Source organism: Chenopodium quinoa, unplaced genomic scaffold (assembly GCF_001683475.1).
Source record: "Chenopodium quinoa cultivar QQ74 unplaced genomic scaffold, ASM168347v1, whole genome shotgun sequence".
In the NCBI taxonomy this organism is placed as follows: Eukaryota; Viridiplantae; Streptophyta; class Magnoliopsida; order Caryophyllales; family Amaranthaceae; genus Chenopodium; species Chenopodium quinoa.
The window spans coordinates 369,287-384,443 of NW_018742484.1; the positions used below are offsets into that span (position 1 = coordinate 369,287).

At 40.0% G+C, this 15,157-nt stretch overlaps 1 protein-coding gene across 2 annotated transcripts; it reads right to left on the reverse strand.

Annotated features, from left to right (window-relative positions):
* Window positions 1-1,357: 1,357 nt before the first annotated feature.
* On the reverse strand, window positions 1,358-8,901 carry LOC110719306. Of its 2 annotated transcripts, none has more exons than XM_021898200.1 (10): window positions 8,280-8,901; window positions 6,386-6,492; window positions 6,096-6,221; window positions 5,831-5,921; window positions 5,439-5,513; window positions 5,237-5,319; window positions 3,900-4,046; window positions 3,229-3,295; window positions 2,537-2,843; window positions 1,358-1,947 (listed from the first exon to the last, which is right to left on the reverse strand). In XM_021898200.1, exons 1-10 carry the CDS (start codon window positions 8,563-8,565, stop codon window positions 1,872-1,874), a joined length of 1,365 nt encoding a protein of 454 aa, XP_021753892.1. In that variant the 5' UTR covers window positions 8,566-8,901; the 3' UTR covers window positions 1,358-1,871. The 2 variants fall into 2 exon arrangements, with proteins under 2 accessions (XP_021753892.1, XP_021753890.1); XM_021898198.1 differs by having other exon boundaries at window positions 3,223-3,295; window positions 8,280-8,896.
* Between the last annotated feature and the right edge of the window lie 6,256 nt (window positions 8,902-15,157).

Consider the following 15,157-nt stretch of genomic DNA (forward strand, 5'->3'; position numbering starts at 1 on the left):
AAATAGATATCTATGTTATTATTAACTTGAAATTATATTTATTGAACTTAAATTAATTTAACTGAATTGAAAGTATTTTCACCAAAATATAATTATTTTTTACTAATTAAAATTTATTTTTACTGATTCTCTAATGTTTTCTTAATTAAGTTAAATAACAATGCATTCTGTATGCGGCTAGCCACACCATATGGCCAGACAAAGTAATACCTATAAAACTGACCGAGTAACCCCTGTAATACTAACTGAGTAACCTCTAACACTGACTAAGTAACCCCTATCTATAACTGATTGAGTAATCACTATAACACTGACCAAATAACCCCTGTAGCACTAACGAAATAACTCTTGTAATAGTTGGTGACACAGTTTGACCAGCTATATATAAAAGTTTGTGATTAAATATATTATAAATGGATCTTATTTTAAAGAACTTTTTAAAACGAATTTGATGATGGAAATAGAACATATTTATAGGATATTTATTAAAAGTTATGATTAATTTTGTATATATGAAATATTAGAATTCTTTCGATAATAAAACTCTATAAAACAATTTTATCTTAAAAAATCAATCCAAAAATTAGTATTATATGTGTCACAATAATACCTATTTTTCGCCTACGTGGCGCGACACTTGGCGAAAAACCGAAATGACAAGTGTCGTTATCTCGTGGCCTGGTTGCGAGACCGGCTTTATATATTAGTGATATGATATTAGATTTGGTGATCAACAATGTAAGAAACATTAATTTTGGTACATGGTATCAATAGTGTGCTTAATATATCTAAGTTATGTGATAAACTAGGGTTTGTGTTGCAGCATCAAGCATTGTCACAAATCTTCCTCGTTTTGATTGTGTATGTCTGTTAGTTTTCATTTTTTACCCTTATTATCATTAATTGTATGTAGAAGTTTCTATTTTGCGATGAAATAATACTTGTATAAAGTAGGGTGTTTTGTGTCGTATTATGCGTGGTCTTTACAAGATTAAGACTTAAGAGTCTAGAACACTTAAACCTTTAAACAACCTATGTATATTACATGTAAAGAAATAAAGTTTTTTTTTTCTTCAGAAAACTAAAGACCTTTCAATGTTAGTTTTGGGTTAAGGGTGGCCAAATTCCATAAGCCAATTAATTATGGTTTCTAAAGAATTCTTGAAAATTCTAGCATGTTAATAAATCAGGAAAAAATTGGGTGCTTAATATATATATACATAAAAAAATTTATTAACTAGTTTACCTGGAATCGAAACCTCCAGATCCAGCTCCTATTCCAATTAGAATTATTACTCGCCGATCAACTTGCAGCGATAAATGTCAAGTTAGGGCAGTCTCTTCTCAAGAAAAAAGAGGTAATGTAAAATTGTTTGTCATTACACTTTCTTACTCCTTGAATCTTTTTTCAGGACATGCCTCAATTCTACTATAGTTTTACAATGAAATATTACAAGAGAGTATATTTTGAAATTTTGACATATACAATAAATATACTATCCAGGTCTGTACACAAGAGGAGAGAAAATTACAAGAGGGAAGTTGGCGAACGTTAGACTATCCAGAGAAGCCAACTGAAAAGCAGTTGTATTCTTCACCCTGCCTATAGTGAACCCAACAATGATTTACATGTATCTGTTCATATCTGGACTATAATGACATAGTACAGATATGGTAAATGGTTAACCCAGAAAAAATACGAAGGCTTGACCATTCATCCAAGAGTGCCCTATATAAGTAATTGATGCATTCCCAATCGATGGCAATGTAAGAGGCTAAAAACAACAGCTCTCAAACTGGCCAGCTACAAGCCTCCACAGAAAGAGCGATATAGAGATGGAGAACTGAGAGATTATATGTTACTATTAACATCAAACAGTGTATATTCTTCTAACTTTTTTCATCTTGCGTCGACAAATAGGGCAAGTACCGGCAATTTCAGCGATTCTGAGAAAATGGACAAAGCATAGAGTAAAATTCTATTTCTGAATGAAAATCAATCAGATAGCACATATCCAATAAATATACCCTAGCAAAAGATGAAAATGCAATGAGATCGTAGTAATGAGTATTGCTCTTACTGTGAGCCCCCCCCCCCCCCCCCCCCCTTTCTCACAAAAATCTTGCATTCACAAAGTAAACCTACTGTAATGCGGTATTGGTGAAGCTCAAATTAGCCATTCTACCCTTTTATTGACTCTAGAGACGTAAATATAGAACGTACTAAGTACAACTTATATAATTATCATCCAAGTTATAATTTTCTTTATTATATCTGTGTCTTCATAAGCTGCTCAGCTTCCATTATCTGACCGCTTACTAGCTTAATAACATAAACACAGATATATGGCAAACAGGCTCCTAGATTTGCTAAGTCTCCAATTAGCTCATTGCTTACAACTGGGATCACAGAACAATATTAAGAAATGGTCCAGCTTCCCAGCCCACTCAGTCTCTTGATAGCCCTTCACCTTATCCAATAAGCACAAAAAATGTAGTAAAGCAAACAGGAAAACATAGAAAAACGAGCATATACCTTATCCCACAAGTAAAACAAGTGGCACAGTGGCCACAAGGAATGAAAAAGCAATCTTTAGGTGCATCAAAACAAATAACACACAGTCGCCTACATCCTTCTTCCAAGTCCTCTTGGGCTTCCTCATCATTTTGTGAACCAGAATCATATGAAGAACCCAAGCTAGAGATTTCATCATCTTTCTGAGACAACAAGGGAGCTCTCTCCGATCCCAAGTCTCCTAATTGGTTTTCGGTAGATTCTTCCATGTTACGTCTGATCCTATTCAAGAAGTTGAATGCCCATAACATGATCGAAGTCATCCCACCTACATTTACAAGCACCAGAATTTATAATTTACTCCAGCAATACTAATTTACAACGTTTCTTTCTTTTGGTTTATGAACAATAATCCTCAACTAAAGGATATCCAAAAGCTATAATTTTCTAAACTCCAAATTTTCAATTATTATATATAAAAGAAAAGGCCATTCCTTTCTTTTGGTTTATGAACAATGATCCTAAATTAAAGGATACACAAAAGCTATAATTTTCTAAACTTCACACTTTCAATCATCATTTAAGAAAGAAAAGGCCAATAGAACAAATAGTCAAATTTATCTTTTATTACACAATTTAGGGTCAACATATTCTTATACCACATAGCAATCTCTATTATGACAACTGAAGAAAAAGATGAATTCTACCTATACCAAGAAAATAAGTCATCCAGCGCGGTTCATAAGATAGTTTGACATACTCTCTGTTGTTTTCAACACCCTGCAAGCATACCCATATGAACAGAAAATATAAATTGAATAGCTTATAGATCACCATTCCATGAAAAATCATACATCAACACGACAATCCAAAAATGCATGATGTGAATACAGCTTGGTTAATTCAAGGCCTATAAAGAAAGAAGCGAACTAGCCAAAGCCAGAGTATCTAGAGGTATTTTTCTAGAGTCGGGTTCATGGAGCATATTTTATTCCTGCCAAAACCAATTAATTCTAAGTTGGAGTAATGTAAAGTTGAGACAAAACTAAGAACCTCGAGGGTTTAGGCCGAGTAAAATTGAATACATGTGCATATTAGTATTGGGAAGATGTTTCTTACTGTAGTTACTATAGTTATTGATATTACTAATGTTCCCATCAACTTTCTGTTAGACTGTTGCTATTTCCACAATTGACATGATTTACTTGCCTGTTAAATATTCTCAGCAGTTGTCATTGCACTCCTTAAATCGGCCGTCTAAACAATGAGTGACATAAGCATGAACACCTATTAATTATAGAAGGATAATAGAGAGGAAAGCTACTCAAAGACAGTGTCCCTCACTTGCATAGACATAAGTACAACTAACAAAATAAACCCTCACCTCTAATGGTCCTGGAGTAGTCAACAAAGCAGCATTTCCACCTGGGAAAGGAATCTTTAAATTGCACCAACCTTGAGTCAAATTGCACTTGTAGTACGAAAATGCAGTGTTATGCATGGAAGATAGTATTGTGAGATTCAGTTCGACCTGTTTAAAAGAAGTGACAGCACAGCAATTCCAAATGTCAACATTACTCTAAAAGAGACGCAAAGAGGAAATCGCCACATCCAGTGGATGCAGAACATTAAAACCAAAGCCAAGATAGATTGTTTACTAGTATGTATGTGCCAAGAAATAGCAGTAATCCTTTCAATTAGCAAGGACAAGATGCGAAACATATTCTGACATTTTGACTTCCGGCATTCCATAGTAAAATATGTATCTGGCGTATTGACTTCTAGTTGAGCATAGTACTGTATCAAGACTACCTAAATTTTCTAATAATGTTGAAATTACTCCAAAGTCCTACAAATTTTCACTCTCACAGTGTCACAATTACCAATGTGGGCCATTGGATTAGGAGAGATCTAACGATTGAGAGTGGATGTGCATCAATTTGGAATACTATTGGCATTTAAAATCCCCCTCATACAAAAGGTGCACAAAATAAGTTTTTAACCTATTCTTCATACTTAAGCAAAAGGATTATTAGTATGTGAACATTTGACCCTCATTGATTGTTAGGAAATTTCATGACACAGGAATTTGGTTAGTGATTTTAAATATCTAAGGGCTTTTTCGTTATTGTTTGTGCTTCCAATTTCACAAATATATGGAAACCGGAAAAGTAGTTTCCACTTTTTCATTGTCGGTTTTCAAAATTAACATGATTAGTATAAGTATGACTAAGTTTAAGTACACAGCCTATATCACATGAATTGTAATTTCTAAATACCAATAACTAGAAACTAAAAATGAAGTCAACGATACCGAATGAGCCCTATGCTTAGGCCTTTAGGTATGAATATGGAGACAAATTAGGTCAGTGATTAAACTTTTCAAACAATGACTGCATTCTCTCCTTTGAGAAAGTAACCAGCTTTTTGTCACATAAAAAAGTGAAGCTTCAGTATAGTACACTGGCTTTCTCAACAGGCACGGCAGAATGACATTGCTAAGGCTGTCAAAGCAAATCTCTTAGTATTCAATGGTTACACTCTGTTAATGACTTACAAATCATGGCATTCAAGAGCAATGTACACTATCATATATTTAAGCCTTATTTAGATGAAAGTATAGAAAATTCTACTGCAGCAAGACAACAAAATCCATGTCTAACAACAGAGAAAAGGCCATGTTCCCTTAGAGTAGATTAATAGGGAAAAAAAATAAAATACCTCCACATCCTCAGAGTTAAGATTTCCAACAGCAACATAATAGCCGTAAGATCTTAATATATCCTGCGTGATAGAACCACTTCCTGAAATAAAAGAGCTGGTCAACATAAGACTAGCTTCAACATGCAAGTCAAGGTTAAATCATACAGATTTGTAAGTGCATGTGGAGTATTAAACGGATAGAAGCAAAACCAAATCTTACCACGTATGACATTCCATGACAAAGTGCCATCTGAATATGAAGGATCCTCCAACCACTCAGCAAGTCCTTCAATCCCTGACACATAAGAGATCTATAATTGAATCTTTTATGCCTTCTCTACCCAAACACATTTTCTCTTTCCCTATATTAAGGTGTGATGCCCTGATATTTATCCTAACTAAATAGTATTTCCCTTCGAGGACCTTCTAACCCACCCCCACTCCCGCCAATACCTCTCCTAAACTTTTTTTTCCCCCTTATTTCCCCTCAGAGTAACCCAAACTAAAAAATGAGAAAGTGAACTGCAAAGATAACAATGGGTATGTTTAATGCAGAAAATTTCTTCTAGCAAAATCCAGATGAAAAATTAACCTCAGAAAATATAAACATACCTTTTGCTACTATGAGCAACAAAGAAGATGAGCTTTCTACATTGTACGATATATTGATCTGAGACCCCTTATTCAAGTAATATATCCATTCCTAGAGAGTTCAATGAAAGAAAACGAAGCAAATTATAAAGTCAATCCAATACTCAAAAGTAGCAGACATACAGCCAAAACATAAAAGAATGATGAGTGGGAGCTCAAATAATGGTCGTATCAAAAAGTTGAAGAATGGACTAAATCACAGGGGGGAAATAAACAGGGGCCATGCCTTGTGAGACTCTGGTTTAATAGAAGCATTCACAGATTCAGACCAGATCTTAGTGATCTCTAGTGGAGGATTTTCATAGAACCCATAAAGCACAGGAGCAACCTTCATATGCTTTGATGTTTCCACCTAATAATAATACACAAACATAAAAATCATAAGGAAAAAAAAGTAGCTTCATTTCTGCAGAGCATGCACTTGAGCAGAATTCAGAAGTCATTCCAAGGGAGACAAAAAGAAACACAGAAAAGCTCTAAGATCTCTTTTCTATGAACTTCTGTATGTATGTTTACCTTTACAGTATGTACAAATAAGGGGTTAGCCCGTAACAGAATGGAGCTATATGGGCCAATTTGTAAATTTTCCGATCCAAAAATACCCATAATGAGTGTCATAGACACTGCAAGAAAGATGACATTTGGTCAATTGGCATATGAGATAATATAAAACCAGGGGTTGTGAATTTCAGTCTGCATGATTGAGTGCAACCTCCTCAAAATAACAGGAAATATTGGCAACAGATACAAACACATAAAATGATGGAAGGAAATGTGCATCAAAAACAGATTAAAAATTTTGACACTAAATCTAGAAACTGCTGATCATGCCTGCATCAATTTACTCTCTTCAAGTCTAAAGCTGTTCATTCATCATGCAAAAATTTAGTTCTGGCGAACCCAGTCTAAATAATTGCATCAACAAAAAAAAACGTATGCTTCTAGCAATGGAAATGCAAAGCAATTTTAGTTCTGGCAAATAATAGTGAGACATAATCCCCCTGTCCCTAAATACATTTCCCATTTGCTTTTCGAAAAGTCAATTTTAATTTGCCCATAATTTCTTGCTAGTACAATACTACAATTTGGGTGGGGAAAGAGGGGGGGGGGGGTCACGTAGGATCTTGTTAGATTTATCTCATGTATACAATCAAATTATCAACTTTTTATACTTTTATGAGTTTATCAATTGGTAATTAAGAAGACTAATGGTCAAATATGTGTCTTGAAAACTGTACAAAAAAGCAAACGGGAAATGAATTTAGGGACTGTAGAAGTAAGATAATGACAAGGGCATGCCATCTATGTACCAAAGGAGGGCAAAGGACAAAAAGGTATGCCATTGAACTATCAAACATTAAATACCAAAGCCTATTCTTGACTCCAACTATACAAAATCCTTTTCGGGGGGGGGGGGGGGGCCTCAAAACCTTGACAAAAGGTGGGTATACTCTCAAATTCCATTGATTTCTTTCTATCCAACAGCACCGCCAAATCACCCTTAAGAGCAACTTAAAATAGTCTATCAAAAAATCTTTTCCACCTGTCATACACTCATACCTCTCAAAACAAATGGAATCATAGCCCTCTTGATGAACCTACTTTGTATGTCTAGCAAGCAACGGCAATTTAATTATAGCTCTTACGTCCAAGTGAGCCTAATTCATATGGCTGACAAGCAAATGCAGTTTAGTTATACATCTTATGTCCAAGTGAGACTATCCATATGCCTGGAAAGCAAAGGCATCCCAGGGCCCAGGTCCACAAGCGGGGTCAATAAAGACTGATTATAGCTCATGGCTCTAGATACTTCTGATTGACAAAGATGCATCTCTTCTTTCTTTTTTAAGGCCTACTTTCCAAATAGAGAAAGAAACTCATCAAACTTAAATGTAATGTTTTTAACTCTTTTATCATGCTTCTTGAATTTTGCTATCATGACTTGCATGAATGAATACTTGCCAAAATCCTTCACTCTACAGAATCCTAGTTGGCCTGATTTAAAGTTTTGTAAAAGTCCTACACTCTCCTACTCTAGTTTGATACATGAAAACTATCTAATTCATGGCCTTAAAACAGGCTTCCTCGACTAGGCGACTAGCCCTTCAAATTTTTCAAGAACATATAGTCCTTGGCTAGTTTCTTATCTCATTTCTAATTGATATCTCATATTTTTTACCCTCTTCTAAACAAAATTAATAGTCAAAACCCAAATCAAGTAACTTTTCCGGGGATTACGAGCTAAATTCACATTGCTCAGCAATGCAGTGCCTCCAAAAATTATCAACAAGACAACAATCCAAAATCGCAATTGAAATTTAACAAATTACCCACAAAAACAACACAAGTAACAACATCAAACAAACCAACTAATTAAAAATTTTAACAACTAAAGGAATAAAGGAATTACCAAAGAACCAAAAAGTTAGAATAACGATAACGCAAGACAAAGTATCATCAGCAGGCGGGTCCTCCATCCCCGGCGACGACGACAACCGACGCTGCACAGGCCGGACACGATACGACATACTCGATTGCTGCCGAATAAGCTCCGGGGAAGACTCCACTTCTCTCTCCTCATCTGAAAAAACTTCCGGCAACCTCAGCGGAAAACCGGACGACGTCGCCGAGGAAGTCGACGGACCTTCGTCCGCCGACGGTAGCGGAGATAAAGAGCTCGAGGATGTTGCCGCCATTAAAGGGGTAAATTGTAAACCCTAGGAGAGAGAAAATTATAGAAGGAAAAGGGGGAGATTTAGGAGGAATTAAAAGAAGAAGACTTTTTGGCGTGTTGGTGGGAAGTTCTTCGGTGGTCTTCTGTTGAGATTGGGATGAGAAAAGGAGAGTGGTAGTTGATGTCAATGTCAACTAATAAGGCGAATTGGATAATTTATAAGATATTTTTAATTCTATTTTTATGGAATTATATTGATATTTTTTTGTAATTCAACTTGTCATTATTATGATTCAAGATTTATAATTGCTACCCAACTACTATTCATTTTATTTTATTTTTTTTAATATTTTTGGTTAGTAATAAAAATATATCTACACATATGTTGTTATAACTTATATGTTCAGGTTTTTTATGACAAAGATAACATATAAAGAAGTAAAGAAAATAATATAGAACTACAATAAATTACATTACGAAACAACCCATGAAAGATATTTGCGAAGAAACTTAATTCGAGTCGAGTTGTTGCACTTGAAGTCCATAATAGACACTCGACTAAACTTTGCACTCACTTGATTCACTTGCAACTTGTAGAAGATCTAGTTCAACCTACCAGCGTACTTGTTCTTCTAAATCGAAGACGAGAATGCACTATTGATGGCTAAATAGATGAACCGAAGGTTTGGCATTGTGTGCAAAGTGGAGAACTTGATTCTTGAACACTACCTACAAACCCCAAAGATTCCATTCCCCAAAAGGACTAACATAATTAGTACGGACAATCATCTGCTTCGAATAATATTGCACCACTTCAGCATTTGTGGACTGCAAAATGAGAGATGGTCGAAACTTTAGAATGGGTGTCATTTGTTGCTCCACATCATAGGTAGTCTTGAATGAAATTAGGGTAGAGTCATAGAGGTCATTGCTTCCTTATACTTGATAGTTCATATCTTTGGGGACTTCTATTTTGATAAGGTGACCATTTGCTCTGAATAAGAGTGTTGTTTCGAGTGTTTTTGGTCCCTCGGGAGAGTTACAATACGGAGTATGCATGCCTGACTTCTGTACCTGCAAAACCACGAAACTCCGGTTGGGTGTAGTTCCGCCTCCGATGATCAAGTTAGTATGATTACGGATGGGTAAACGTGCGGAAAGCAAATAGGTATTTCTCACTGATTCAAAGAGATTCCGCATTTAAGATTGCTCGGGTTTTGTGTATGTATTTATGAATGCCCAATAAATGAGGAGGATTCCTCTATTTATAGTGGGGGAGGCATGTTCCCTGATTAGGGTTTTGATGCCACGTGTCAGCATCCGATTGGATCCCGTTGGGCCTCTGGTGAGCTGCCACGTGTCATGATACTACTGGGCCACGTGGCATAGGGTATTTTTACCCTAAACATTTTCCCCTCACAGGTGTGACGTGGCGTAGCCACGTGTCACCTGTGATAGGTGTCAAGCACATGGGAGGCGACGATTGAGTTGCTTCCCGCCTCTCTCTCTTGGATTCGAATTTTGAAAAGTTGAGGCAGAAGGTGGCGATTCGCCTTCTGGTCTTGTCTATAAATAGAGACGTACCCCCTCTCTCCTCCTCACTTTACAAATTTTGCAAAAATTTCTTGAGAGCTCTGAGACCAGCTGCTGATTTGTGCAACCAGCTTCTTCATTCGAACGCATACGGATACCGGTTGAGTGCTTCTTCAATCAACTCACCCAGGTATCGTCTGACTTGATTTTCTTCTTAGTTTGAGTAGAACCACAGACGGTCTTACACCGTCTGGGACTCCATAAGCCCTTCTTTTCATGTTTTGCATTTGGTAGGCCCACAAACGGTTTGGACCGTCTGGGGTATCTTCAAATCATGGCCTTCAAAAATAGACCCTCAGACGGTAATAGACCGCCTGATATCTTCATACAATGGACTTCCGATAATATATTCCATAGGCCCACAGACGGTGATATACCGCCTGTGTCATTTATGAACAATTATCTTCTCAGGATTGCATTCAAAAGACCCACAGACGGTAACATGCCGTCTGAGGCATCTTCAGACCAGTAACATTTTGCATCCAATAGACCCTCACCCGGAAATATTCTGCCTGGGTCATCTTCCAACAATTGCTCATCATAACTTGCATCTCATAGCCCCTCAGCCAGTTAGTAACCGTCTGGGGTACTTTCAAACAAGGATCTCCAACTCTAGACCCACTGACGGTTTTGGACCGTCTGGGGCGTCTTCAGATAATTGTTTTTCAAAACTAGGCCCACAGACGGTTATGTACCGTCTGGGGTATCTTCAAGCTACTCTTCAAGACTTGGATCCTTCGCACCCTCAGCCGGGCTCATACCGTCTCGGGGATGCTCGAGCAATTGTCTTCATAGCTTGCTCATGATCTGTTCTTGCAACACCCTCAACCGGCTCTCATGCTGTCTGGGGGGTCTTTGAGCAATTCTCCTCAATTACCGCTTGAGGTATCCTTGGAGGTTTTCAATAACCATTCAATGTTCCGTCTGGGGCATTTCTGGACGATCTTCATTGATCCCGCATGGGGTATCTTTGAATAAAACTTTGTGATACCGTTTAGGGTATCTTTGAGCAAGCTTCCTTGATACCGCCTAGGGTATCTTTGGGTGAGATTTCTTCAAAATGCCTGACTTTTTGTCTTTGCGCTTCAGATTTTCAATCACAAACGGCCTGCTCCGCCTGTGGCATCTTCAAGCCACACTTTGGAAACTCGGTGCTCAAGTCTTCTACAACCGTCTTCATATATTCAAGGTATCGCCTTTGCCCCCTTGTAACCTCTTGAGTTTATCGGTTGTATAGGTTAGAGAATAATGGACTCTCCCAATACACACACGGCACGGCCTAGGGCAGTTGTCAACCGGTCACCGGATACGGCTGAATCTAGGACTGGGGATGCCGTCTGGGGGTGTATGGAACACCCTTACTTTTTTGCGAATCCGACCATCTCTGTTCTTGTGTAGGACAGAATGGCTCGGACAAGGAAAACGGCTGTTAACCCCGAGTACAAGTCAAACGATTCAGCCGGAACTCTGGTTGAAGATGTTCCCTTTGATCAACCAGGCGTTCCGAGTACGCCTGGTGATGATATTCTGGAAGAATCCGGGAGCTCAAGCGGTGAAGGAACTGACCAGGAGGCCGGATCAACAGAGTCTACCATGACACCGGATACCCCTCAAGATAATGAGGAGGCATACAACTGGCCATCAATAAACAATCCAATGGAGGCGCACATGAGCGCCCGGGATGTATTGACATTAAACGCAACACTCCCAGCATTTTTGGAAAAGCGCCCGGTTGGGGAGGATTGGGAGGTTGGCGTTCCGCCGGCTGATGCATCAGTAGTCTGGGAAGACGACCTTAAACATGCCGATAACTACTTCGGCTGCTATGAGGCGGCGTTCAAAGCCGGCCTCCGGTTCCCCCTACACAGATGTATCAAAGCCATTTTGAGAGGCTATGACTTGGGGGTCTGGCAGCTTACACCCAACTCCTGGGTCAACATTTTAGGGTATATTGCTGCCTGCGAGATGCAGGAGGTGACGCCTAGCTGGGAGGCGTTTGCCCACATGCACTACTTAAGCCGGGCACCGGGTGTCTGGGATGCGTGGTACACACTGACTACGCATCAGGAGTATATGATAACCTTGAAGAAGCCCTCCAAGTGGACTAGCTGGAGAAGCAAGTTCTACGACGTCTCTTCCCCATCTACGGCTGTTAATCACCGGATGCGCCGTTATAATAATAAACTGGTTCTGCTGGGAAAGAAATGCACCCTACCCAGGATACCGGCTGAGGCTTGGGATGCCATTATGGAACCGGGCTTATTTAAGAAAACCACCCAGCCCTTAGATGATGGGACACTTATTATTGTCCCCAAATTCTGGGTCCCTCATCCGGATTGGCTCAAGAACGAGGCATTTCTTTCCGCCTGCGGTCTCAGCACCTTTTGGGACAAACGTAGGTTTACTGCTTAACCGACATGTTGTGTCTCCTGTATAATGTTTGAATGCTTCTCACATTTTCCTTTGTTATCTTGCAGAAAAAGGATTCGAGATGACTCCTCCTGAAATGACACCGGCTAAGTCTGCAGCCAAAGTAAGGAAGGAGCAGTTGGAGGCAAAATGGGCCCAACTGGCGGCCAAGGTTGGCGGGGTAAATACCGGCTGATTTCTATACCACTTGTATATCTTGTAAACAATTTTGATATTAACTTTTTGATTTCTTATCTTTTGCAGATGGGGAGCCAGAATGTGCCTCGCTCCCTTAGACAAATGGTCAGGAGACCAGGGGAGGAACTTCCGCAGCCGGCCTCTCAAAGGCGGAGGACTTTAACCGGCCCTGCCCCGATCTCAGCCGGCGAGAGACCCACAACTGCAGGCAAAAGTCTGCAAGCCCCAAGTGGAAGCTCGGGTCCGGTTGGGGCAAGATCTAAGGAGCCTGAGGTTCCTTCTAACCGGGTGCCTGCTATTGCATCCGGCTCTAATGCGGCTGGGGGTGGTGGCACCCCGCAGCCTGTAACTCAAGGTATGGATTCCCCTTTTGACCCCCCCGGTCGCTTGGGCTAGTTCGAGTCAAGTCTCATACTTCTCAATCAGGAGAGCCATCCGGCGACCAGCAAAATATAGGGGCCGCCTATGCCCAACACTTAATCAATATCTCTCATGATGCAGATATCACTTCTTGCTTTCCTGATATGAAAAACTACGCCAGGAGGATGCTGAGGACCCTTACCCGGTCTGAGAGGGAGGAAGTGTCGGGTATCAACCAAGTCAATCTTGACCAGATTAACTCTCTGCTTACTGAGGTAAAAATACTGGTTGGGGTAATTTTTAGTTATTTTGTCAACAACCGGATGGGGTACTTTTGTGCAAAATTACTATTTGTTTATGCCTGGAACTAACTCTTTTTCCGGATGACCTTGCAGGCGTTGCTGAGGGTTGATGCCATGAAAACCCCCTTGCGGAAGAAGCAAGAGGAGGTAAGGGATGCCCAGAAACGGGCAGCCGAATTACTTGATGTATGTCAATACAACTCCATAATGCTTGAAGTCAAAACTAAAGCAAGGAGATGAAACAGGAGGAGCTCATCCGGGAGCTTACGGATGCTGCTGACAAGGCCAACAAAGCTGTAGAGGACCGCAAGCTCGAAATTGATCAGCTCAAAGCAGACATCAATACTTTGAAGGAGGCTGATAAGGAGAGGGCTGGTATAAAGGACGATGTCGCCTGGCTGGGGAATGAGCTGGAACAGGCAAAAGGTGAGCTGGTGAGAACAAAAAAAGAGCACCTGGACCAGCTGTCGGCTAAGCAAAACCGGCTGGTGGCCGAGAATGAGCGCGACTGTGAAGCGCGCATGAAGATGGCATGGTCCATGATCCACTCGGATACCGAATTTGCTTACTTCAACTTGAGATACAGATACGCTACAGAAGTATTTGATGCTTAAGTTCTCGGGCTACCACAGCCGGCTTCTTTCGAGGAGTGGGCTAGCTTGGAGGAGGAGCAGGAGGCAGAGAATGTGTCGGGTGGGGCAGAAGAGGCCCAAACCCTGGAAACTCAAGGTGCCCCTACAGCCGGTCAAGACCAGCCGTCCGAGCAGCAGCAACAAGAACAGCAACAGAAGTAGTTTTTTTTTTTTTTTTAAAAAAAATTTCATCCGGCCTTCGAGCCGTGTAACCTTGTATCACTTTTTCTCCGGACAGGGGTCCGACTAACATTGAAATTTTTTTAATATATATATATACCGACTGTGTCGGTTTGCTTTGTATTTATTTCAATTTGTTGCAACTTTTGAATTATCGCAATTTTGTTTTGCGTGCTCTTGCGATATACCGGATGTATCAGCTATGTATGCCCCTGGACGGTTGGTTGCTTAGCTGCTAAGTCTAAGCAGGCATCCGTCCATAGTTATCCGGATAGATGAACAAGAGGTTTTTGACTTTTACAACAGGTTTGTCCGGCTGCATGCAGACGGCCTAGGACCGGACGTATGCTTCGTAGACATTTGTTAACTATGAAGCAAGGTCTGGCCTTGCATCTGACGTCGTAGCCGGCTGTAATGCTTTCTTGCAAAAGTCGGTTGCACACTGAGGTATAGATTGCTGCCTCTATTGCCTTGGGGCAATAGTCGGGCGGATGCTGAGGTCAACAGGGTCGACCTTATCAATGTCGATATTACCGTCTATATTGCGTTGGGGCAATAACCGGCTGCAACCTATGAAGCTATTTTCCGGCTGTATTGCCTTGGGGCAATAGCCGGTTATAGTTATGACAAAATTTGTCGGTTGTACTTCCTTGAGGCAATAGCCGGTTACAGTTTTCAAGACATGGTTTCGAAGTTAATTAGGGTTGAATTTCAGGATAGAGGCGGGGTCCGGCCATGGTGCTTTTGAGAAAAGCCGACTGCTTAACAAGATTTAATTAACCGTCTGTATTGCCTTGGGGCAATAGCCAGGTGTATCTTGTTTGCGATAGGTCATTCAAACGGACATGGGTATCTTTAACCTAACCGGTTAAAGCCGTTTGAGTTTATGACGCATAGAACAATGTACCACCCAAAAGGGAGATGCTCTCTTCGACGAATT

What these genes read in the sequence shown, in the direction of transcription:
- LOC110719306 (XM_021898198.1), bottom strand. Translation starts at nt 8,565, where the DNA reads ATGGCGGCAACATCCTCGAGCTCTTTATCTCCGCTACCGTCGGCGGAC. An exon ending in TCTAACTTTTTGGTTCTTTG is followed by an intron (nt 6,493 to 8,279) that starts GTAATTCCTTTA and finishes TCTTTCTTGCAG; the next exon opens with TGTCTATGACACTCATTATG. An exon ending in TATTTGTACATACTGTAAAG is followed by an intron (nt 6,222 to 6,385) that starts GTAAACATACAT and finishes TATTATTATTAG; the next exon opens with GTGGAAACATCAAAGCATAT.